At 38.4% G+C, this 26,699-nt stretch overlaps 1 protein-coding gene across 1 annotated transcript; it reads right to left on the bottom strand.

The window, feature by feature from the left end:
- Positions 1 to 3,673: 3,673 nt before the first annotated feature.
- LOC149842101 (soluble inorganic pyrophosphatase 6, chloroplastic-like) lies at positions 3,674 to 12,865 on the bottom strand. Its single transcript, XM_089998899.1, has 6 exons — positions 12,519 to 12,865; positions 10,373 to 10,533; positions 10,116 to 10,216; positions 9,830 to 10,011; positions 8,013 to 8,111; positions 3,674 to 3,953 (listed from the first exon to the last, which is right to left on the bottom strand). The coding sequence occupies exons 1-6, from the start codon at positions 12,750 to 12,752 to the stop codon at positions 3,861 to 3,863; spliced, it is 870 nt and encodes a 289-aa protein (XP_089855025.1). The 5' UTR covers positions 12,753 to 12,865; the 3' UTR covers positions 3,674 to 3,860.
- Positions 12,866 to 26,699: the final 13,834 nt, after the last annotated feature.

Here is a 26,699-nt window from a genome sequence, read left to right as displayed (position 1 = left end):
AGTGAATGCCCACTAGCTCTTCATATCCAGGGTGAGATAATGTGTTTTCTCTGAGCACTCCTTTTGGCGAAGGCATAGACAAAACCCAGTGTTTTGGTCTCCTATGATCCACTTGTATCTGGATTTTTGGCATCAAAAAGATTCTTCCATCTCTCGCAGCGCTTGTAGCTCCTTCCGAAAGTACAATCCTTTATTGATCGCTTTGGGAAGACCCACATCAACCTTCTGTTGGATCTCCCCCAACGAGTTTCCATTGCTTCACCAGATCGAATTTTTTAGCTACTTTGAACATGGGGGCATCCTCTAACTGGTGAGTTCCAAACTTCTTGAATAATATCCCTGCAACTCGACTGCTGGGTCCAAAACCTAAAATACTTGAAAGGGATCTTGCAGATGCCTTGATGATGGGTGAAAACAAGTAAGGCATTGTGATCAGAAACTGCATTGGGAAGAAATTGAAGTTTGGAGGTCGGGAACATGTTCACCTGTTCAACCACAGTGCATTGCAAAAAGCCCGATAAATCTTGTTGGATTTGAAGCTAGCACCTTGCTGGCTATTAATTATGTCAAGTGAAGGCTGAAGAAGCATTTTGGATCTCCATTAGTTCACAAGCTTGCTACCTCCAAAAACTTTTAGGGGAAAACCTTAATTATTTACCCTTTTTTTTTGTTGCTTTTTTTTCACATGTGATCTACGTGTTTGATTTATTAGAAACCAGCCTTTGAATACTGTATGTCTAACGTTTTGAGAACAGTCTACAAGACTACAATGTAACGAATTTTTGACATTCAAAAAATCCACTTTTATATAAAAAAAATTACTATCAAATGAGAGCCGATCAAGTGATCTGCCAATCAATTTAAGAAAAATGATTTGGCATCCTCACCGTCCACAATGTACACAACGATCAAGCAATGGACGGTGAAGATGTAAAGTGATTTGACAGATTTATCGGCTTCCGTTGCTATTTGAAAGGATGATACGACTCATGTTAGCCGGCGTGTGTTGTCCATAAGCCTCGTGTGATAAAGTTTGCCTGAGTACCACCGACGTGGGTAAGCGGAGTTCTGTGTCAAGCTGAAGGCTCAGGATCGAATCCTTCTGTCACATGGGGGCGACTGTTGTTCCGTAGGAGTTCGTTCGCATGACCTCAGCTCGACTAAAAAAAAAAGTTTCATGAGTGCACAGATTTTGACGTCAGCAATATGTCCAACCGTGGATCCCAAAACCACATCCCCACTAGATATTCACAGTAAAAAAACAAAAATCAACGGCGGAGATCAAGCATACCCACAGCATGGACTCAAACAGCTTGAAAAAGCCCCAAAACCAACAGCCGCCCACAGTTTCCCCACTCGAAGCTTTTTTTTCATCGAATACATAAAATAAAAAAAGCAGCAGATAAATATAAATGCCACCAATGGTTTTGGAAACCTGACCCCTGGTTTCCGTCGCCCTTTCGCCTCCATATACAACGCCACGGACCCCCTCATCACCACTCACCATCGTCTCTTCTGTCTTTCTCTAATCGCTCTCGCTTTTCGTTTCCCTTCATTAGATCGGATCTGATCTCAGAATGTCGCCGACGGCAGCTATGCTGACGCTCTGGTACGATTGTAAGCACCCTACCTCCGCCAACACCGCGCAGATCGCTAACAACGAGCAGCACCAACACCCATACGTCGCTATGCACGCTGGGAAGCGGTTTGCCGACTTCCTACGGCGATCGGAGAGGGCGCCAAAGATTGAAGAAAAGCAAGAAGAGTGTCATTTATTTGAAGAGAGGTTCCGTTGGGCTCTCGAAGCCAATTGCTGATCTGACTCGTCTCGTCTCGCCTCGCCTGCATTTCTTAAACGGCTCTGTAAATTCTCCAATTGGAATATAGTTCTTCCCCTCTGTGTGTGTGTGTCTTGTATTCTCTTAATTGATGGAATGTATGGATAAAAATGCTTTCTAGATCACACAAATACAATCATATTTTCTGAACAAGATGTCCACACATCGGCTGTTTCGTTTTCTCTACTTGCTGAGGACGATACGACGGGGAGTTTCGGTTCTCAAAGACTCGGTTCTCGACAATGGGATCGGATCTCTCTCTTTTCCTTTTTTTTTCTCTTGTCCTAGGGAGAAACCGGATCGGTGACTCGGGATGTGACGGAACTTCCCCGGTGTTTGCTTGTAAACGTTTCCGATTCGATCGACTCCGCGGGCGGTCTGCAACTGCTTAGGTCCCTTGACAGGCGGGACTATGGTTTAGGAAACTGGTGTGAGGCGATGCCAGAAACCAGTGTTGAAGCGTGCAGCATGAGAGGAAGTGAGGAAGAGGAAGCCAGGAAGAAGAAACAACAACAAAGAAACGAGTGGAAAATGACATATCATAGTTAAAGCTTTGTACTATTCTTTACTTCTTGAATTTTAAGTATCTTTATCAATAATATTCTATGTATATTTTTATAATGAGAACTGAACATATTAAGCCCCATAAATATGATAGATCTGAACCGATAGATGTGTTCTGCATGCTCGATTTAGTGGAAATCGACTCGTTAGATGTGTTTAGTATGCAGGATTTAGTTGAAAAAAATGCATTTTTTATGAGTCGAAAAAATGGATGCTTCAAAGCCATTGATTTTGGATCACAGAAAAAACCTGAATACTGGTCAGATTCTGGTGATCCAAAAGAAAAAACCTGTATACTAGTCAGGTGATCCAAAAGCAGTTTCTCACTTTCTCACTATACGTAACCTATAGATGACATGTATGGTGTTGGATGTGAGAAAAAACACCAAAAACTAGTGATCGAAAAGCCGTTTCTCACTGCCTATAGATGACATCTATGGTGGTGTTAGATGTGAGAAAAAACACCAAAAACAAAGATTTTTTAAGGGACCTAACGCCGCAGAGACAAAGAGACATTTTATTTCATTTTTTATTTTTTATACTGAGAAAACCTAGTTTTTTTTAATTAATTTTAGAAGAAAAAAGGCGCGTGGTTTACAGGCTTCCGAACGAGCTTCCCGAGGTAGCTATGGGCAGGGCTCTTTTTGGAGCCTGACAGGGTTCGACGGACCTGGGTTAGATGGTTCATTTGCTTTTCAACAAAAGACAGAACAAAGGGAGAATAGAGGTATTCAGGAACCAACGTCCGGGGTTGGTGGGAAACCACGTGCAGCCATCTCTGTAGATAAAAGGAAATTAAATAACGTAGAAGGCACTCGTCGGAAGAGGGTCGTTAGTCCGTCCAAATACAACGTACCTTTGGTTTCGTGGGGGCCTAGGGCGTTTTAATGGGGCCCATTCAGCTACCGAGTGATGCAATAATAAAATTACAGGTGTTTGAGCTTAACTTAAGCTCCGCCTCGCCCGGTTTGGACTGGGGATGAAGTGCATGAAACGGGGATGGAGGGGGGGATGAAGGTTAAAATTTATCCCCGTGCAGGGATGGAGGCGGGGATGGACTTACGCTTTCCCCCGCCCCGCCCTGCCCTATCCCCAATCCTTCAAGGGATTGCCCCTCCCCGCCTTGCCCCCGTTTGGACTGGGGATGGAGGCAGGGGTGGAGGTTAAAATCCATCCCCTTGCGGGGGATGGAGGTCCGCCCTGGTCCACTGCCATCCCTAAGCTTAAGTATCCCACGGTGCACGTTGTTTTGAGTGGCGCCAGGGAAAAAATTTGTAGCCCTTGAAGGAAACCATAATTATTTATCTACTTAAGAAGAGTACAAATGGAATACCATGTTTGAGCTGAGTACTACCATAGCCGTGACTATGGCTGGCATGGACCAAAAGAATGACCTCCTTACCATAAAAATTGAATACAATAAAGGAGCTGCTACAGTCGAGCCTTCTCCAAATGTCATTACACCAGTGACAGCTCCCCAGCAGGAATTGATCTTTTGATCAGTTTAGACCATGACTCATTCGTCTCCGCGATCACCTTTAGAGCATACTCCTGAAATCCAAAATAATAAACACAAGGAATTCAGATGCGCAACCACCAGCCAGGCTTTTCTAGCATAAAAAAAGGCCATCCTAGCCTTATAAATCCTCTTCATGTAGGCCAAAGAAAATAGAATTGTAAATAAGTCACACAGCAAGAACTAATCCAGGTTTGACAGCCCTACAATCTCCTGCTGTTCAAGAACTACTGTAAGCTTAAAACACCAATATTCCCAAAGAACAAATTCTAAGGTTCTAAGGTTTGAAGAAATAACTGCAAACGAGGAAGTCCCTTAGAAACTTAGGCCGCATTGGAAAGTGAAGAAATCCTGCATGAAATATGAAAAACAGAATCTTCCCATGCTCCAAATGGGTGAAATTTTGTCACATTTTCAAGATGATTTTACATGACAATTTTCTCCATCTCCCCTTGAGACGGCTTTGGAGCTGGGAAAATCCTGTATAAAATAAGAATGAATCTTCCTATGTTCCAAATGAGTGAAATATTTTCATGGTTTCTGTATGATTTTGTGTGAAAATTTTCTCCATCTCCACCTATTTAGGTGGAGAAACTGTGTTGGAACTGTTTCATTTCAAACATCCCAAGCTTTTCATGTGACAGGAGGATTCAATTGTTATATGAAAGTTTTTACTTCCCAACGTGGCCCTAGACTCCAGGGTGCATCAGTCTGCGGCTTGTGCATCCAGCAGTGTTCTAGCACATACCAGGTAGATGCATCAGATGATCATACCATTCCACATAATCAATACACACCTAGGCACTCTTTACCTCACATTTCACACAAGAATGCTAATGCATATAATGCATGAACATTCACACTATAAGCATGCCTCCAAAAGATTGAGCTCATTGACGAGCACAACAAGAAATGCAGCAACAAATATTTGCAGATGAGTGAACCATGAACACCAGCATACTTATCAAATAAACCCATGTGCACACACAACGGACTCTAATCTGTGAAATTTTATAGGTGTGCATGCATGTATGCCCGCACAGACACCCACTCAGAGCTCATGGGCATGAGGTGGAATACAATGCAGAGTCAAACTTGCTCACAAACAAGTAGCAATATGCTGTTGAATATATGTATGCTTCGGACAAGTCAATGACTCGATGTGTACTGGCAAGCTAAGAAACAGAGACCATGTGGAAAATGGAACGGTAATCCAGGAACAGTTTTCAGCATAGTATTGTCAGGTGGATCACCAGAAGATTGTGGTTTTTACTTTTTTGGTCGCCAGTCATAAAAGCAAACTTGCCAGGTTTTCATGAACCAGCTCAACCCATGGTCCAGCATAGTTAAAAATCATCACAGCAGCTGAATGATTTACAACTTAGCATAGACTGGCGAACTGGTTGTCCCAGTCAAGCAAGGCCTCAGATCAGTGAAAACGTACTACTCAATTGGATCAAACCAGAGGAAGAACAAAATTTTCCCAAAAAACTAAAAGAAAATTATTAGAAAAATGGCATGTAATTATCATAAATAAAATTTTATGAATAGTTAATTTTTCACCCCAAACAAAATTAAATACTCTCAAATGCACTAAAGTTTTCTTGAATATCGAGTGGTGGCCAGCATGTATTTAATGGGAAGCAATGTTGTGAAAAGCGTTGAGGCGTAGCGAGGCGCTCCACCAAAATCTGAGGCGACGCGTAAAGCATAAGCCTCAAAAAAAAAATTAATTAAAAAAGACTATAAAAAATATCTAAAATTATAAATAAATAAAAATTGCTTTATTGATAAAGCAACCAACAAGAAATAAAAAAATCTCAAATAAATACTGAAAAAATATGAGATTAACATATAAAACTATAAAAGTAACATTAATCCAGTTATGATTAATTATTTTGGTTGATTGGATGACATGTATTCGTTTTTGGTGCTACTTAAATCAGGCTTTGTAATGCTTGCCAAGTTGTACATGTGTTTAATCTTGTGATTTTTGGTGTTTGACGCAGAGCACCATTAATGGATTCAACATATCTTCTGATTTTTTTTTCTTTCTCAACCGAATGTAGAAGTTGTGCACGGCTTGCCAAATCAATTCAATGACTGACAACTTTTAATAACGTGCTCAACTGACTACTAAAAGAGAAAAACCATTAGGAATTGATTTAGGATGATGACCAGCCAGTGATTTATAGTCAAAGAAGAAACAAAAAATACAAACTGAGAACAAGAATGGGGAAAAAGTAAAACTTACCCAAAATGTACAAACTACGTGTTTCAAATGAACGAACTTGTCTCCTCCTTTCTCTCCGGCAACAAACCCTAATACACCCAAACGAATTTTTGGCCCTCGAACTCGTCTCCTCCTAACTCGTCGCCTTGGCTCTCCATTTTTCAGAAAATAACAAGGCCCCCAACTGCGTGTTTCTCATAAAATATAACATTAGGGTCAGGGGGGGCTGTTATTAAAACTTAATTTTTGGTCAAATCCGAGGCGTATACGCCTCACCTTGAGGCGCGCCTTGCCCCGAAGCGTGCGCCTCAAGGCGTATGAGGTGCACGCCTTGGGGCATTTGCGCTTTATGCCTGCGCCTCAAGGCACAAAGGCTCGCCTTGAGGCGAGGCGCACTTTTTGTGCCTTGAGGCGCGCTTTTAATAACACTGATGGGAAGTAAACAACATAGCCAAATAATTTTCTCACCATCAAATCTATTTAACGGCATAAAGTATACAACAAAAAAACAATATTATGAATCCCTAACCCCTCCCACAACTTTGGCAACTACAATAATGTTGGTAAGAATAGTTTATTTATATAATGCAGGAAATTAATGGCCAATTGCCACGAAAATATAGCCCTTGATTTTTTAATCATCATAAGATCCTATACGAAGGTCGAATTTTAGCAATTCAAATGCTGATATTCCCTAAATGAACCATGTAGATCACATTTATGAGGTCAGATTTGATCAAAACAACTTGCACCAGTGAGATCCCAAGATAGTGTATGAAGACAGGGATGACATAGGATGAGAAGAACTAGATTGCCAGATCTCTGGGCTGTGATCTGATTCAAATGCACCTGTAAAAGCAGTATGGAGAGGTTGTTGTGATAAAGAACTTTCCCCTGGCATCTTGTTTGAAAAGGGGCTACAAAAAGCTATACTCGTAACCCCTAGGCACCTTAGTGTGTTGAATGGTGCAGGTGGATCGAGGAGCTGATCACCCAAGTGTAGCTAATGTTATTGGATGCATCGAACATAGGGCACATATGCTTATCCAGGGGAGACACTTTTTCTCATGTTCGCATGACATCATATCTGGTAGAAAATACTATTTTATATGCATATGCAATCAAATTATAGCACGAGTACACACATTCGAAGAAAAATATGAGCACTTTGGATTAGAAATATGGAGTTAGGCGAGACTGCACCAGTAGCAGTTAACATGGATCATGAGCTGTTACAATCAAATGGAATCTAGACACCAATCAGGTGGTTTGTCCTTCCATATTCAATCACAATCAACAATGGCAAACCAAGCCAAATCGGTTCCACTCTAACTGCAAGACACATGGGTATTCTGTGAACTAAGTTTTCCAGTATGTTTTGCTAATTTTAAGATGCACAAGTATGACGTAATTCAAGTGTTCATGTAAACTATTTTTCCTTTTCAACACAATGCAAATCGCTTTTTAAGTGCCAACGTAACCAAGTTCTACACTAAAACACTAACAAAAAATCATGAAAAGCCAGATATCATAGTTCAAAACAAAGAGAACTATAATGGACTATCATAGTTACCATCTTACAGGTGTGATTTGCTCTTCAGTGCCTTAATTGATGCTACCACTACAGTCTACTAAGGAAGTCATAACATTTTTTTCTTTTACCTGACCTTTAAAAATTCAAAGCATCAACATCCATACAGCCTACTTGGCCATCTATTGCAAGGCTATCTGTAGTTAAAGCCAAAAATTTACTAACACATATGAAATACCATAATTTCCACAGAAAGAACAAATATTTCATGCATTTCTACCATAAAGTTATACAAAATTACTATATTCTTCTTATTACAATTAAACATACCTTGCTAGCAGCTTTGCTACCAAGACCAAATTTATTTGCTGGTTTTCCATCTGGAATCTTATAATCTCTAAACCAGTCTCTTATTGCAGTAAGTGTCCCCTGGCACAGTAGGCAGTATTAGAAACAGATTTATCAAGATAATCATGAGAGGTACGAAATATTTGCAAGTTTAATGTATGAAACTATAAACAATTTCCAATTCATCCAAATGTTGTGAGCTAAAACAAGAAAAAAGTGGTAAAACATGATGGAAGTTAGTTATAGTAAATAACAATTGGAGCAAGAAACAGCAGTCAAAAGAACAGCTCAGCAAACCCCATACAAACAACATACAGAAGAAATAACTAAACATTGCATGAACGGTTATGATGGACAAGATCGGGGATTAACATAATAAACACAGCATGATTGAAAGCAGGTTGGGTACTAAATGTGCACTGGCAGTTGCAACTCATTGTCTCTGCTTGTCCATACAAATATATTGAAAAACTTAAAAAAACAAATAACTAAGGCAGTATTTGAATGTATTAATTTCTGTTCATTTCTCTTTATTTTTCTTCTGGTCAGAACATAAAAAATTTACAAAAAAGTTTATATAAATAAGAGAAAAGTGTTTCTATGTTTGTGTTTAAACGTTAAACTGTACTAAATTCAACTGAGTTTAGTTCAACAGAGTGCAAGTGTAGAAACTAATATTGGTTGATACAAAACCATTTAGCTTCACCTAAGAGTTGACCTTTGAGAAGGAAATGCCAAATTACAGAACTGGAAGAAGAGGGAAGTTGATTTGGTGAAACTCTCAAGTTCACCACTTTGCCTAAAAGCATCTAAAGAGTTTTCAAAGTATTCTAATAAAAAAGCTACCTTTCCTATATGTTTAGGGTGAACGTTTTAAGGTGGAAATAAACCAAATAAGCTACCTTTCCCATCTATATAGAAGGAACTTTTTAAAGTGGAAGTAAACTAAAAGAATTTGACCAAGTGGTGAAAACATTAGGCAATTACAATCTGTTGAGATTATAACCAACATTTTATGTAGCCTTATGCCCTTATCAAAAGTCTTCATGGTTATTTCGTAATCTGGATTTTGGCTATCAGCAATTGTTCTTTTTCCTCTTCCCTTAAGAATTGAATCGGAACCATAATTGGACCACAATGAAATTTTCGTTTAATCAAACTGAATCCAAGGCAAAAGATCTTCCCCTCCATCTTTTCATCATCATCACAATTCAAGCTCACACATTACAATCACCCCCTCCTTATTCATTATCAGATGCTTTTTCTTTGACATCCTTCTCCCTCGTCATCATGATCACAAGCATCATGTACTCTCCATAATCATCACCTTCTTCAATATCGTAAGCATTTTTGGAGAGAGCAATTCAAAAAGACAGATAAACTGTCAGACAAATGTGTTTCAACCAGTTGATGCTCGTTAATGGTGCTACCGATACCAACTACAGATAAGTGCCATCAATAGGTGATACTTGAACAGGCCCTAAGGTTTTTATTTTTTTGTTTGTTTGGACTTGATTTGGTTTGAGGGTTGAAACACCTAATACTATGGTTTAAGCTCAAATGATAGCAAGCTATGTTTCATTCCTTATGCTGCAGTTGAAGTTCACAGAATGCTAAAGACAAGGGAAAGCAATAAATTGCACAACTGGGACATATCAATAAAATTTGCCCATAATTGCAAAGTGAAGAGATAAATATGGTCACATCATAAAAATTAATTAACATCTGGCCAAACTAATGCACTTCAGAAAAATCCAACTTTTATTCAACATTATAAAAGGAGTGAGTAAGGAACATACAGGAAAGTGTTTCTCAACATCAACAACATCATTCACAAGTGAAGCTTTAGGATCATCTAGTGAGATTGCAACTACTTTCCAGTCCAGCTCTCCCTCATCAATCATGGCTAAAGTTGCCAAAGGCTTGACCTTGAGAATCTCTCCAATCTTGGCTTGTCTTCCTCCAATCTCAACAACATCAACTGCATACACTACATAACTTCAGAAAAGGAAGGTGGTTGACTCCCAACAGTTTCTATTTAACAGTATACCATAACCGAAGGGTGATAAGGAGTAGTTCAAGAACCTGGATCATTGTCACCAAAAGCCCCTTCGACCTCTGGGTTTGCAAAGGATGGGTCCTCCCATGTCTGTGGCAATAAACCATAATTCCAATTGATATTGTACCTGAAATCAGGAGGAAAGAGAAAGCACTTAGCAACAAGAGGCAGTTGATAACCCTCGTAGCTCATGAAATAAGAGATTTTAGTTGCTAAACCAAGCCATCCTTATGGCGGTCAAATCATATTATAATTTTTAACAGCACTAATGAGAATATCTTACGGGTAATATCGAAGTTTTCCCTTTTTTGTATCCTGCTTTATTGGAGTGCAAGGCTCCTCAGTAGCAACTTCCATTTTTGCACTAGTTTCTTTTGGTATTTCCACGACAAAATTGAAAATACCATCACCTAACTGCAAAGGGATATCATGCCATGGTGAAACCTGCATGTTTAGAGCCAAGAGATAAATCAATGTCCCAGCATGCTTTACTTACGTAATGCAGTGCAGCAGGAACAACTGACCAATTGTATAAATACGTATTGTTGAGCACAGAAGAACATAAAAACAATAATGTTAGTTGGATGGTCGAAAGACAATATGACAAATTAAGATTTAGAATTTGACTACTTTAAAGATGACATAAAGATGTAAAACACCCACATCCTTTTTTGTACGCCATCATTCAAATTTTGGAAGTATGGTTCATATGAGACACACATTTAGACAGTCAAAACTTACAGCTAACTTAAAGTTCTAACATACACTAAAATTTTTCAGCTAACGATATGGACGTTCAAAATTAATTCAGCACCACACAAGGCTAAGAATCAAAGCCAATTTATTTAACTAATGGACTTCTTAGCAGCTATTCAGCATTCACTAAGCCAAGTTACGCACTTCAAGAAGAAACCAGTTTGCCCTTAAGACATCCAACACATATCAAACTAGGAACCATTGGGACACTTAATTAGAAGAATCTTGGACAATGAAAATCCTTACCAAAAGAAAACTCATATGATACTGTTTAAATCATTTTGAAAAATACCTTATTTCATACTCTTAAAATCACCCATGTCAAGAAAGGCGTAGTTTTAGAACAAAATGCTTCCCTTTTCACAAGTGTTTCACATACACAGACAAGGAAATATGTTTGGTGCTATTGATAATACCACACTATCTAATACACACTATTAGTTTTTTAATATTTTACTGCACTTTTTGTAGATCAGACAGACCTACAGACGTGATCTGTATACTTTAGTATGAAAAGTGTATTAGATAAGGAATTCTTTTGTTTTCTTTAAAAAACTAAAAGTCAACAGCCGATATTGTACCAGAAGTTTAAACCAAAATAAAAATTAAAAAAAGTCAGGTATTTTCCTCAAAATAATTTGATCAAACATTGTTTCTAATAAGCAAGCAATGATAAACAAATGTACAGGTTCAGATCAAGCATACAACACCTTCAACTAAGACTTTGAATGGGGCCAACTAGTATAGTATCATTGATACTACCAAATACATTCTCTTGTATATATGCCACAACCCATAGCACCATTGACATTCTAGTGTGACATTTCAGCAATATTACCGCCATATTCAGATCTACTATCTGAACGGAATAACTATTGTGTAACTGGAATTAAACTTTTTAAAGGTTTCACTGGGCATGAAAATTTCATGTGTAAAATTTTCACTTGAAATTTTCATCTTTCTGTTTTCTGTCTTTTACTCTCGGTTCGGTTCAATGCTGAAATGGTTTGTTTAAATATCTTAAACCTGAAAAGGGTCAACATTCATGAAAGATGAAGTTCTGACCAAGTTAGAAGATCATACATGGCCATCTTCTTCCTATTGCCAAACACATGATCCTTCATTCTTAAAGTTATTATTAGCATAATCCCCACCTGTGAATTGAACTAGTGGATTAAAGAATCTTCTAGCCAAATTGTCACTTTTCCATATTTCCTTGTAGTATCATAACCCACCTCTGGTTGGAAAGCTAAGTACACCTGCAAGTTTTGAATTAATTTTCTCCCATTTCCCAAAGTTTTATGGCACGAAGGCAAGAAAACACACAATAAGAATGCTACTTTTGTCGATAGACCCACAAAAAAAGGTAAGTAAAATTTCCCATAAACCAAATCGAATGCACTTATTCTCATCTCTTCCGATCCATCAAAACCCACATTGTCCGCTCGTCACACATCCTTATACAACCATCTCCATCAAACCATGTCTTATAATCCGAACCCGAAAAACACTCGAATTCAGACCCTCCCCGTCATCAGAACACCCACGGGTGCCTTAAAGTCGTTCTCGCTTGCCTTACAAACTCGATCGAACTCTTTCGAGTAGCAATTCCGAGATCAATCAACAGAAGACCATCGCAATGAGAGAGAGAGAGAGAGATGATGGTAACGTACCCTCTTTCCGGACTTGTCGAGGAAGAAGACGCGGTAGTCGAGGGTGGAAGGCTGTCCTTCCTCCTTGATGTGGACATCGGGACGGTAGATGGCCCTGCAGCAGAGCGACCTCGCCCTCCGCCCGTTGAAAGGATGCAGCCTGGTCTGCTTCTTCAGATCCACCAGCAGAGACTGGTGGCCGCCCAGCAGTGAGTGAAGATCCACCCCTCCCGTTGCCATCCTTACGGCCGCCATCTTCCCAATCACACTCTACACTCTCTCGTGCGCGCGCCCTCTAATCTCTCTCTCTCTCTCTCTCTGGAGTAGCTTGGAATCCTCTGGTTGGGATTCCTTTCACACACACACACTGCCATGTGATGACGACGAGGGACGGAAAAAGTTTTTGGTGAGACCCACAACCGTGCGATTTGACAGCGCATGCTACGAGAACCGTCGATCCAAGACCTATAGATACCGTTCATCTATACGATGGACGGTGTTCAACCACCGTGGCCATCGATTCTTTGAGTCCTATTAATGGTTCGTACTCCGGATGTGCGTAATCAAATGGATGACCATATGCTAAATGGTACGTGTTAAATGGGTTTCTATGCTTTTATGGTATATTTTTCGCAGTTCTTACCCTCAGCAATGTGTTAGGCATGGTCCATTTATGACGAATCCTGGTATCGTGTCTTTTATAAAAAAATTGATATTTGGAGCTTCAAAATTTTACAAATATTTTACACCATTGATTTTTAGAACCTTATAAAAACTCACCCACATGTCGGAATCAAACACTTAAGAGTTGATCCCTATAAAATCAAGGTATATAGATCACATATGTACGGTCATAATTTAAAAACAAAATAAAAAACCCTAAAAAACACATTTATCACTTATCATTTAGCATAGTGCTAAATGAAACATGCCAAACCATACATGCTAACTGAGTTTTTCTATTCTTTAAATGCTTTTTTTGCAGTTCTGACCCCATAAATGTTTTGGGCATAGTCAATTTATGAAGAATTTGCACATGGATCATGTGTTTAAAAAAAATGATATTTGGAGACTCATAAATTTACAAAAATTTTGGACTGATGGTTTTTTGAATCTTATAAAACCCCACTCAAGTGTCAGAATCGAACACTTAAAGAGTTGATCCCTATGAAATCAAGCACAAAGATCACTTCTATAAGGTCAAAATCTAAAAATAAAATGAAAAAAAAACTAAAAACCCATTTAGCACGGATCATTTAACATATTTCATTTAGCACCTATTACTCATATACTCAATGAAATATGTTAAATGATACATGCTAAATGGGTCTATATGTGATAAATGAGTTTTTCTGATCTTTTGGTCTTCTTTTGCAATTTTGACCCAATAAATGTGTTGGGCATGGTCGATTTCAAGGAATCCATACCGGAATCATGTGCCTTTGATGAAAAAATGATATTTGGAGCCTAAAAAATTTATAAAAATTTGGATAGTTGATTTTTTGAACCTTATAAAACTCACTCATGTGTCAGAATCCAACACTTCAAGAGTTGATCCCTATAAAATCAAGTACATATATCACATATATGTACAGTCAACAATTAAAAATAAGATGAACAAAACTATGAAAAACTCATTTAGCACCTATAATTTTGTGCATACCCATTACTCTAAAATATATATTTTTTTCGTAGAAGAAACTAGTTTATATTAAAAATTAAATGAAGGGGCAAGGAGGGACCTTAAAGAGGCCCATGGTCGCACAAAAACTCCAATCTCTCCATTACCATTACAATATCTAATAACCAACGAGGAGCTCCGCTTGTCTGGCAGTTAGTGCATTTCACTGTATGTTGGGAAATTGCAAGTTTGAATCTCAATGGTATATATGGTTGTATAACTGGTATGGGTCTGCCTACCCCAGCTTTTCCTGTAAAAAAAAATGATATCTAATACCTTCTCTCACAACATTGAAACCCAACTACCAACGGGGGCTCAACTTATTTGGCAGTAGCAGTTAGTGCACGTCACCTTGTGTTGGGACGTTGCAAGTTCAAACCCCAAATGTTATGGTTGGGTAACTGGTAGGGGTCTGCATAACCATAGCTTTCTCTGGCAAAAAAAATATATTGGAACCCAACTTTAAATTTTTTCATCCATAGGAGTCAATCTTACATGATTGATTTGCCAAAGCTATCTCTTGCAAACAGAGGCAGAGTGTAACACTTCGATCTGGGACCTCGAGAGTTCGAGTTTGATTGGTATTACTTCCCAAAGGAAAATAGTTCAAAGTTCACACAGACAAAAATGTGGTTAAATTTTTTTTATTTATTTTTATTTCAATAGTCAATTTCCTTACAATGTTCATCATTCATAACAAAAGCAAATAACAAATACCTTATTGTTCAATGACATGAAATTAAAAACTATCAAATGCTCTGCTGAAAAAGAAGAAGTTGATCAAGCTTTGTCTGTGCTAGTGTGTCTGCAACCTACAGTTGTAATTAAACATGGGGCGAGTCTACAACTCAATAAGAAATAATTATAAGCAAATAAATATTTAAACTTACAACTATATTGAGCTCTAAGCCCCTAGTCTTAGTTTAGTTTTTGATACACCACACAAGTTGATATATTTTAATTACCCTCATTAACTTTCTCAACACTCTCTCAAAACAACTATCACTAGGTTGACTATACCGGTCATAGCTGTCAATGGGCGTAGCAACCACGTAAAACATTTCAATTCTACATGTTGGTCAGACAATGAATCATACACTCACAGTGGTCCTCGGATCACCAAGCACTGTATTAAACAACCACGGGGACCCCACCGGTAGCTAGCCAGAATGTCAAGCTCTCAATCTCGGTATGGTTCATGTTACATCCTAACCATGATGATTATCAACCATCTATGGTTCTCCAGAGTCTCAAACTCGGTGCAAGTGTAACCCTAAGTCATGACTAAGTTTAATACATTGAACCACATTCTCAAACTCATAATTCACTTGTTCTCTCATGAGTGATGGCGTGAACTGATCACAATGAATCTCATTCTTAAATCTCATGATGACCTTAGGACTCACACGCATCCCTCACTAAGCACACAATGATGTAATGTCTATACATTAATAAATCACTGGCGACCCACTCTCCATGGTGGCTGCACTATGATCGCGAACCAGGTAACCATTACCACAGGTCGCCGCTTTCAGGATTTAAGGGCTCCTGCATGTTAATCTCAAAATATTCATTCATATAACATGAATAGAACAAATGCAACTCTAATCTAAACATAATCTCATCATAATGCATGATATTAATAACCACATAGACATGTCTTCATAAATTTAATCTATTTCTAACATGCATGACAAAATACAACTAACATGCATATCACAATACACATGTATATGAATTCAACTCATAATGTCAAGCATAAAAATTTTAGGCATATCATCATCTCACTCACAAATTATCATGCTAATCATATTCATTTGTAACATTACAATAACATGCAACATAAAATTGTTTATTTATATCTAAAAATGTTTATAATATCCCTTACCTTAAGTGTGAATAGTATGCTTTCACCACAATCGAGTTTCAAGAAGCTCTAACAGTATGATCTGGTCATTACACAAACATGCTCGAATTAATGCACAAAATCACTTATAAAATTACCAAAATACTCCTTTTGAATTGACTGATGAAATCTTAATTTTTGTATCATTAATTTAACCAGAACAACTAGATAAGTAGATTCCTCTCTTCGATACGAGTCCAGCGCACTAAACCTCACTCAATTCTGAGTTCAGAGTGCAAAGTTATGTCCATTTTATAAAAATAGATCTCGGGTACCCAAAAGAGTATTATGGTTATTTTGGATTTTGATATAATTCTAGTATTACCCAATCCAGATCCATCGATGATATGGATCCAATACAGTTCAAATAGATCTAGATCTATTACTCATCTGGGTCCATAACTGTCTAACTAGATCCATAATATTCTGACTGGGCCACAATATCCTGAGTTTGTCCAAGAGCAAGCTCAGATGGCTCAAAACTTCGCTAGGCCCGTACCTAATCCATTTTCCAACACTTATAACCCGGGCTGGCGAAATCATCCCAATTTCTCATGGCGCAACTCACAGATCCACCCACCCAACCCTTCCCAGAGTCAACCAAGTCAAGGCGGTTATGTGCCTGGATTTCAAAGATCCAGTTATCCCCCAGTCCAACCTGTTTATACTCAACCCCAGTCTCATGAGCCTTTACATAGTTAATCTTTTAAGGATAAGATTTTGCAAGCTTTGAGCTCACATACCCAGTCTATTGCAAAATTAGAGACTCAAATGGGGCAGCTTGCCGAAGCACTTAGCAGGCGAAGTGAGGGGACATTACCTAACCAGCCTATTGTCAACCCAAAGGGAAAGGAACCCATGCGTAGCTTGCATATGACTGATGCACATAAAGAGCAAGCTCAAGCAGTAACCCTTAGGAGTGGGAAGCAGTACCAAGCGAGGGAGACTGCAGAAGAAAGAGAGAACATAAGTGAAAAGCAGTCTGTCCCTAATAACTTACCTCAGGAAAGCGAGAAGGTTCTTCCATCTGAGCCTTCACCATCCTACATTCCCAAAGCCCCCTTTCCTGAGACGTTAGAAAGGCCAAGAGCATTAGGTAAGTCCGGAGTGAACATGCAAGAGATGCTTGAGATATTCAAGCACGTTCAGATAAACCTCCCCTTACTAGATGCTATTCAACAGGTCCCTGCATATGCAAAGTTCCTCAAAGAACTTTGTACGCAGAAAAGGAAGTCGATGTCCCATGTGCAGAAAAAGATTTATTTAACCGGGCAGGTGAGCGCAGTATTGCAACATCAAACCCCACCTAAGCTCAAGGACCCAGGGACTCCTATCATCTCATGTGTCATAGGAAACATCACTGTTGGGCGTGCATTGCTCGACCTTGGGGCAAGTGTTAACATCTTGTCGGGTTTCTTTTATGACCAATTTGGATTGAAAGAGATGAAACCTACACCTATGACTCTTCAGCTCGCAGATAGATCTATCAAGGTCCCAAGAGGGATACTTGAAGATGTTTTAGTCAAGGTGGAGGATTGTTATTTCCCTGTTGACTTCGTGATATTAGATATGGAGGGAGTTGATAGCCCGCAGCAGACTCCTATTATTCTTGGTCGCCCCTTCCTAGCTACCGCCAATGCGTGCATAAATTGCCGCACTGGTGCGATGGATGTGTCATTCGGAAATAGGAAGATACGGCTAAACATTTTTCGTGCTGCTATGGGGCCTACTGTTGAGGAGGCTTCTTTCGAGGTTGATGTCATTCAAGACCTCATAGAAGCAGAATATGCTTGGTTATTGAGTGATCCACCTCATGAGGAGGATAAGGAATCACTAGAAGAGGATCACCTAGAATTACGTGAAAATCAGATAGGTGAGTTGAGTTGGATCGGGCACTTTGAGCCATTTAGAGGTAAATAGGACGGGAACATAGTGCGCAATGTCACTAATGACATTATTTTTCATAGAGAGCTCGATTGAGTCTGACTTCATGTCCATTGATCTCATGGACGATGAAGGATTTTTCCAGGGATCCGTCTGGCTGGGGACGTGAAACTTAGCGCTTTATGGGAGGCAACCCATATTCTGTACAGTTTTACATTTGTTAGGATTTGTAGATTTTATTTGGTTTTATTTTCAGTTTTCTATTTTTTCATGAGTTTCAGGTTTTGTCATGTATACATTGCATTCATTACATTCATAGAATGTGCATTTTTAATTCATGTCAGGTTATTCTACTCTTTCCCTCAATTATTTCTCTCATGTGCATTCACTTAGTTTCATTCAAGCATGGGGGAGTGCCACTGGGACAGTGTCATTCAAGCATGGGAGAGGGTGTAGAGTGCACACCTTGATATTTCTGTTTACGTTCTTGCACATGTTTACACATACCTCATGAAAAGTAGATTTTTAAAGAAAGAGTTTGAACTTATATGAATGTTATTTCAAATCTAATGTTTTTAGAGGATTTTTTTAAGCCCCACGAAAATTTTTTCTGACATAGATCTAAAAATTCTGGTTGTTTATGCGGATTTCGAGGAAATGATGATAGATACATGTTAGAATTTATTTTGAATCATAAATATGAATATGCACAGTTTTATTTTTGAAAAACTAAGCAAATGAACAAAAGCATAAAAATGAGCTCAAAAAGTAAGAAAAAACATGCGTTAGGTTGTTTGGATAATTCCACAATCCTTAGTAGATGAAACTTAGATGTAAGTTGAAACTTTTAATTCCATTTCGAAAAGGAGAGTGGAAAACTTTGTGATCCTACGTAACTGAGAACAGATATAAGTTGAAATATTTGACTCTCATGTTATAAAGGTGAATGAAGGAAGTCACTTTTATGTCTTAGTTGATATCTTTTGGTATGTATTGAAAAAGTATAGAAGATATTGACATTGCACAAAGCATAGAAGCAGACCACACGCAAGCTATAAGAGAAGAATAAGTGCGCAAAAAGAAAAAGCGTGAAAAGAAAAAAAAAAAAAGGAGAGAAAAGAGCTTAAAAAAGAAAGAAAAGTTCAGTGCTTAGAAGTGTAATTGAGAAAACCTATGCAGAAAACATATGAGTGAGGATAAGTAAATAATAATATGTTTGTATTGGATTTTCTAAGAATAAAACATAAATAATTGTGGTATTTAGAAAAGTGAAAGAAATTCTTTTTTCTGTGGTGGTATATAAAAGATTCTAATTATATTATGATTTTGAAATAACAGGAAATATTTGTGAAAATAAAGTCTTTGATTATCTACTGATTGTGAGGATGTGTAATATTATGCATACATGACAGAGATGTTTGTGGGTAGCATCACTGCAAACCCTCACGAGACCTTACTCGTCCACTGGGGTAACCCAAGGGTTGAAAGGGCTTGTTGCATGAGCTAAATGCAACCGTGATTCCTACGAAAGTGAGTTAGGTGATAGTTTGATTTCTTGCATTTTTTTTAGTTTGCTCGAGGACTAGCAAAACATAAGCATGGGGGTATTTGATCATGCATATATTTTAGGGTTATTTCATATAAAAAATATGCATGATTTCATAAAAAATTGATTTAAAACCCAATTTCATGCTGGTTTTGAGTGAATAAGCTAAAATGAATTAAAAAGAGAAAATGCTTGAAAATTAGTGTTATTTTGCAATTTAATGAATATTTTAATGTTTGTCATTGTGAGTTCCTAAAAAAAATATATAATAAAATAAAAATTAGAGTTGAGAATATAGTTAGTTAGTTTTTAAAAAAAAAAAATTTATAAAATAAATTGAAATGAGGTTTAGTATAAATATTTTTAAGAAGTAGTCTTTAGTTTAGTTGAGTTTTGAGGTTTTTAGCAAATAAAATTCTGAAAAAACAAACAGCAGCAAACCGGTTCAAACCGGTTTGCTTGATGTTAAAAACCCAACGGAGGGAAAATTTTCCCCGTCTTCATCTTTTGCGCCAGAGCTCTCTCCCCTAACCCCTCTTTTCCCTCCACCTTGTTTTCTTACCTCCTTCTTCTCCTTCTCCCTTGATTTTCTCTTCTTCCCTGTTTCCGGTGGAGGTGCTTCTTCAACGGCGATGGCGTTGACGGTGGAGGCCAGCTTCTTTCCCCAAACCCCTCAGGTTCACGGTGAGTGCTGAGTCTTCTTCTTCTTCTTCTTCTTCTTTTTCTTATTCTTTTCTTCACATTTATTTTCTGTTGCTGAATTCGATCAATGAAGTTAGAAAATGTTTCTGTTTAGTTAAAAATGAAAAAAAATATATAAAGAGGATCGATCATCTGGATCGATTCTCAATTTTTCCGGCAATCACTGTTTTCAAAGATATTTGAAACTGATTTTTAACATCGATCAACTTTTAGCAATCAATTGCATCTGAAGCATCTGATCGATTATTCATTCTTTCTTTTAGCAATCAATTGCATCATTTGAAATAACAGAGGTCGATTTATGGTTCGGATGAATAATTGGATCTGAAGCATCATGACTGAGCCTCCGGCGATGATATGAAGCATCGTGACTGAGAATCCGATAATTTGAGTATCGGATTAGTGTTTGTATGTGTGAAGAATCATTACATTCACCTGATCTACTGAGTTCTGGTGTTATTCAGTGTTTTGGATTTATTTTCTTCCATAAAAATTCAAATTATCATTCATGAATGATAATCCGGTGGTGCTTGTATTCCAAACCAATTGAATTTGATAATCGGCTAATTCTAGCCGATTGAAATCTTGTGGAATTCTGTTTCTGGCTAAGAATCCCTTGCATGAGCTGTGACTTCATGAATCCTTTGTCCTGATATCCAGTGACTGTTTGAAATTCCGGTGACTGTTTGAAATTCCGGTGGTTATCTTCCATTATTTGACATTCCGGTGACTGTTTGAAATTCTGGTGGTTATCTTCTGTTATTTGAAATTCCAGCGATTATTCATTTGTGCATTCACAAGATTTTAAAATGTTTACTGAAAGTTGATCGATCATATGGATCAATCGCTACATTTTCTGGTAAAAGCTAAGTTCTGGAATTACTAATCACCGTATCATCCGGTGAACATTTCTGATAATTGAATTCTCAGTGATTACTTTTAAAAAAAAAATTCAATCGGATGGCTGAATCCGATGTGAATGTGGAGAGCCACTGAGTTTTGGAGCACTGCTACTGTTTTATGGTAACAGTAATAAACCCTGAGTATTATAGTTTCATTGAATTCCTTCAAGGGGGCTGTTCTCTGATTATCATTTGAAGGTTGTATCTGATCTTTGCTGTCATTTTTTGTTGATATTTGAATACAAATAGTTGTATTAATTGGTTGATACAATCCAGTTCTATGGATCAGATTGAATGATTAAATTTGCTGAATAAATTGCTACAAAGTTGCTGACTTTCAAATATATTGATTGAAGAGTGTTATGAGTGAATTGAAAACTTTGGTGGATGTTTGAAATATCAGTGAATGATAATAGTGCTTAAATCCAGTAAATATCATCATTTTTTAATTAGAGGTGTCATTTAGATTTTATAATTCTTTTAGTATAGTTCTATCCTTCTATCTTTTGTACTGCTTGTGTTCATTTGATTTGTGCAGGATCGCACAGGAGTGGAGCTAAAGCGATTACGTGACACAAAGTACGAAGAGTAGAAGATGTTTTTCTTTTCTTTTCTTTTATTTTTAGAATTAGGAATTTTAATTGGGTTTGTAAATATTGCACTTTACGCCCTCTGCGAAGGGTATTCATTTGTTGTAATAGTTAGTTGTCTTTACTTTTCTTGAATATTTTACATTTCAATAATTCGGCAATAAAGAATAGTTTAGAATTGTGTGTTTGAATACAACATATTCCCGTTCCCTGAGTTCGACCCGGTCTCATCCACTAGTGAGAACCGGTTTTTATTATTTGATGTCTGGTTTTCACATGTTTTTCATATAAAAATCTTTTCAAAAATTACAACGATTAAAAGAAGACATCACCTAGACCAACCCGGTTCGATCTGGGTTGCACCCAGGCCGAACCGGACCCTCCATGTTTATATTTTCTTCTAGCTCGGTCTGGGCGTGACCTAGACCGGTGGGTTTAGTCTGAGTCGCGCCCAGACCGACCCGATTCGATCTGGGTCACACTCAGACCGACCCCATCCCCCAAATAAAATCCCAATATGGGTGGTGGGGGGGGGGGGAGGCATCACCTCTTCCGTCATCCCCTTCTTCTTAAATAGAGATGGGCCGACCGTCGAAGCCGGCCTTCTCTATCCTTCTCAGTGGCAGAGGGGCCAGCCACCAGCGTCGGCTAGCTGGTCCCCTCCTTCTACCCTCCCTTTGACTCTCTCTCTCTCACCCTCATCCTCTCTCTATATATTTTTCTTTTTTGTACATCGTTGGAAGCCATGGTTGTCGGCCCTTGCTTGTCGAAAAAATGAAAGAAGAAGAAGATGAAGATAAAGAAAGAGAAGCGGAGGGGGTGCTCACCTAACTGTTGTCGTCGTTTTCGTTGTCGCTGGTAAGTGCCCCTCACTTCCTCTCTCTTCCGCTCTCTCTCCGTCGCTCGTTGGGATACGGTGGAGGGAGGCTGCGTGGGGGCTTTTATAGCCCTCACGCAGGGTGAGGATAAGCCTCGCCCTTACGAATTTTGGGGGGTGAGGTTTATCCTCACTGCCTTTGACAATGCGGTTTTCCTAAAAGAGAAACCGTCATTGCCCTTTTTTATACTTATCTCTTCCAACGACTTTGCCGGAGGGAGTTATAGTTCTACCCCCCTTAAAAGAAGTTTCATTCCAAATCTTACCTAAAAATAATTATGAAAATTGCTCGCAGATGTCTGATTCACGCTCTCATGTAGCCTCCTTATTGCTGTGATGACTTCATCTAACCAATATCAGAGATAACTCTTTGTTTCTTAGTTTTTGAACTTTCGTATCCAAAATCTCTATAGGCTTCTTACTCAAACTTAAGTCATCTTGTATCTACAGTACTAACTCAACAAAATCCAGTATATGGGAGGGATCAACCACATACTTCCGCAACATAGATACATGAAACACGTTGTGGATTTTAGACAAGGAAGGTGGCAAAGCCAGTCTGTATGCTGTCTGACCAACACTCACGAGTATCTCGAAGGGTTTAATATATCTTGGATTCAATTTTCCTCTTCGACCAAAACACATAACCCCTTTAAAAGAAGACATCTTCAGAAATATATGATCACCTTGCTCAAATTCTAACTCGTGACATCTTTGGTCTGCATAACTTTTCTGTCGACTTTGAGCTGCCAAAAGACGTTCTCGAATAATTCTCACTTGGTTTGCCATCCGCTGCACCAAATCTGACCCTAACAATCTTCTTTCTTCAACATCATCTCAACATAATGGCGTTTGACATTATCGATCATACAATACCTCAAATGGAGCAATGCCTATACTTGCTTGAAAGTTATTATTGAAGGAAAATTTCATCAAAGGTAGAATATCATTTCACGAGTCACTATACTTTAAGGTACATGCACGTAGCATATCTTCGAGGGTCTGAATGGTTCGTTCTAATTGTCCGTCAGACTGGAGGTGAAAAGTTGTACTCATTTTTAATTGTATCCCCATAGCTTTCTGAAAACTTTGCCAGAATCGCAATGTGAATTTCGAGTCTCTATCGAAAACAATCGAATCTGGTACACCATAAAGTCTGATAATATCTTTAATGAACAACTACGCCAACTGGTCACAAGAGTGGTTTGTCTTACAGGCCAAAAAGTGAGTTGACTTAGTTAGCCTGTCTACAATCACCCATACTGAATCCATCCCATTCCTGGTTTTTGGAAGTCCTGAGACAAAGTCCATTGTGATATCTGCCCATTTTCATTCAAGTATGAGGAGTGGTTGTAATAATCCATCGGGTCGTTGATGCTCAATCTTCACTTGCTGGTACACTAGACACTTACAAATTTAGCAATGTCTCTCTTCATACCGCTCCACCAAAATGAATCTTTCAAGTCTCGATACATTTTTGTGATGTTAGGGTGAATGGCATATCTAGAGTGGTGTGCCTCGTCCAATAACTGATGTTTGAGCTAATTATTCTTTGGAATGCATACCCAATTACGAAATTTGAGGAGTCCTTGATCATCAACTTTAAAGTCTGACTCCTCACTTTCTAAGATCTTCTGCCTTACTTGGGCCAACTCAAGATCTAAGGGTTCTTTTTCCTTAATTTGCTCCCACAATTATGACCTTAATGTGGTTTGCACGAATAATAATCGACCTAGTAAGCATTGGGCTTCTGCTTTCTGATGCATGACCGAAGAAAATAAATCTCAATCTGCGAGACTGGCTAATGCTCTTGACTCTTGCTAAGAGCATCAACGACTACATTTGCTTTTCTCGGATGATACTTTAGCTCAAAATCATAATTTTTTAAAAATTTCAGCCATCTTCTCTGTCTCAAGTTCAAGTCTCTTTGCGAAAATAAGTATTTAAGGCTTTGATGGTCGGTAAAAACTTTGAATTGCTTGCCATATCAGTAGTGCTCCATATCTTGAGAGCGAAAATGACAGTTGCAAGCTCCAAGTCATGCATCGGATAATTGACTTTATGCATTTTGAGTTGGCGAGATACATAAGCTATCACCTTACCATGTTGCATCAGAACGCAACCCAATTCTTTATAAGAGACATTGCTATAAATAGTGAAACCTTTGGCTCCAGAAGGTAAGACCAACACTGGAGCAATGGTCAAACACTTTTTTATCTCCTGAAAACTCTGCTCACACTTGTTATTTCACTCAAACTTTACGTCTTTCTTAGTGAGCTTAGTCATTGGAGCTGCTAATAGGAAAAATCATTTCATAAAATGTTGATAGTACCCCGCTAATCCTAAGAAACTAGGAATCTCGGTAGGATTCTTGAGTCTAGACCAATTGGTGACTGCTTCAATTTTCGCAGGGTCTACTATAATTCTATCTTTAGAAACAATATGTCCAAGGAAGGATACTTATTCCAACCAAAAGGCACACTTAGAGAATTTGGCATAGAGTTGATATTCTCTAAGTGTCTGCAACATTATCCTTATGTGTTATTCGTGTTGCTCTCTCATGGTGGAATAAATAAGGATATCATCAACAAATACCACAACAAAATTATCCAAATATGATCTAAAAACTCTATTCATCATATCCATGAAGGTTGCTGGTGCATTAGTCAGACTAAAAGGCATGACTTGATCTGAAAGTCATCTTAGCCACATCATCTTTCTTAATTTTCAGTTGATGATAACCCGATCTCATATCCAACTTCGAGAAACATGCAACTCCTTAAAGTTGATCGAATAAATCATCAATCTGTGGCAACAAATACTTATTCTTAATGGTTACTTCATTTAATTGTCGATAGTCTATACACATACGTAGTGATCTATCATTCTTCTTAACGAACAAGATTAGAGCACCTCAAGGAGATATTGATAGTCAAATAAAACCTTTCTTCAGTAACTCTTGCAGTTGCTCCTTAAGTTCTGTGGGTCTCATCCGATCGGGAGCCTTTGAGATGGACATTGTTCCCGAAACAAGATCAATTTGAAACTCAATTTCTCGATCGGGGGGAAGACCTGAAAGATCTTCTTGAAAAATATCATCATATTCTCGCACTATGTCCATGTCAGATATAGTGAGGTCGTCTATCTCTTCAGTCTTCATGTAGGCAAGGAATCTCATGCATCCCTTTTGAATATATTTATTGGCCTTTAGACAAGATATGATCGTTGGTTTCGGTAGTTTTCTAACACCTTGATATAAGAAAGTTGGAGTCTGAGGGTTTTAAAAACTGTTAATCTTCTTTCTACAATCAATGGTGGCATGATGGTCCGACAACCAATCCATGCTAATAACGACGTCTATGTCCTTGAAATCGAGTTACAATAAGTTCACAGGCAACTCACAATTTTCTATGTTCACTATATAGTTGATATATACCATATCCATAACAATGGACTCGCCTACAAGTGTTTCTATCAAGTAAGAAACACTCAATCGTGAAGGTATAATGTGCAACTATTTTCCAAAAGTTAAAGTAGCGAAATTATGCGTAGTTCCAGAGTTAAACAATACATGTGCAAGAATACCAGAAATAGGAAGTGTAACTTCCACCACTCCAGGACTAGCAAAAGCTTCTTGAAGAGCAGATGTGTAAGCGCGTCGTGGTACCACGGGCTTCTGCTTCGGGGGTGCACCACTCCTTTGATTCGGTTGGGAGTAGTCATTGGCATAGTGACTCATCTGTTGGCAGTTGAAACACCTCACATTCCTTAATTCACACTTGCCCTCGTGGCTTTGGAGACCACAAGTCCTGCATACGTTGTTCGATTGGGCTGACTTCTGAATCTTTTGCCTCTTCGCTTGTGATCCCCTTGCATTCTTGGTTTGCTTACCCTGGTTCTGACCAGGGGTTTGACCTCCATATTGCCTCTTATTTTTTTGCTGAAATCTTTCTCTATACTGAAACTTTTTTCGGGATGATTCTGCCACATTGCCACCATTGTGTTGGGTCTTGTCTTTAGTCTTAGGCTTTTCCTTTTCTTGGGACTTTTCTTTTGTCCTTATCTCCCAGAACTCGTATCTGGAGGCGTAGTCTACAAGCCAACTATATTTCTT

Source organism: Nuphar pumila, chromosome 3 (genome assembly GCF_984573655.1).
Source record: "Nuphar pumila chromosome 3, dmNupPumi1.hap1.1, whole genome shotgun sequence".
Lineage (NCBI taxonomy): Eukaryota > Viridiplantae > Streptophyta > Magnoliopsida > Nymphaeales > Nymphaeaceae > Nuphar > Nuphar pumila.
Note: the sequence above shows the minus strand (reverse complement) of the source record. Positions and strands in the feature narration are given on the sequence as shown.

What these genes read in the sequence shown, in the direction of transcription:
- LOC149842101 (XM_089998899.1), bottom strand. Translation starts at nt 12,752, where the DNA reads ATGGCGGCCGTAAGGATGGCAACGGGAGGGGTGGATCTTCACTCACTG. An exon ending in GGAAAACTTCGATATTACCC is followed by an intron (nt 10,217 to 10,372) that starts GTAAGATATTCT and finishes TCCTGATTTCAG; the next exon opens with GTACAATATCAATTGGAATT. An exon ending in ATGTTGAGAAACACTTTCCT is followed by an intron (nt 8,112 to 9,829) that starts GTATGTTCCTTA and finishes CTACTGTGCCAG; the next exon opens with GGGACACTTACTGCAATAAG.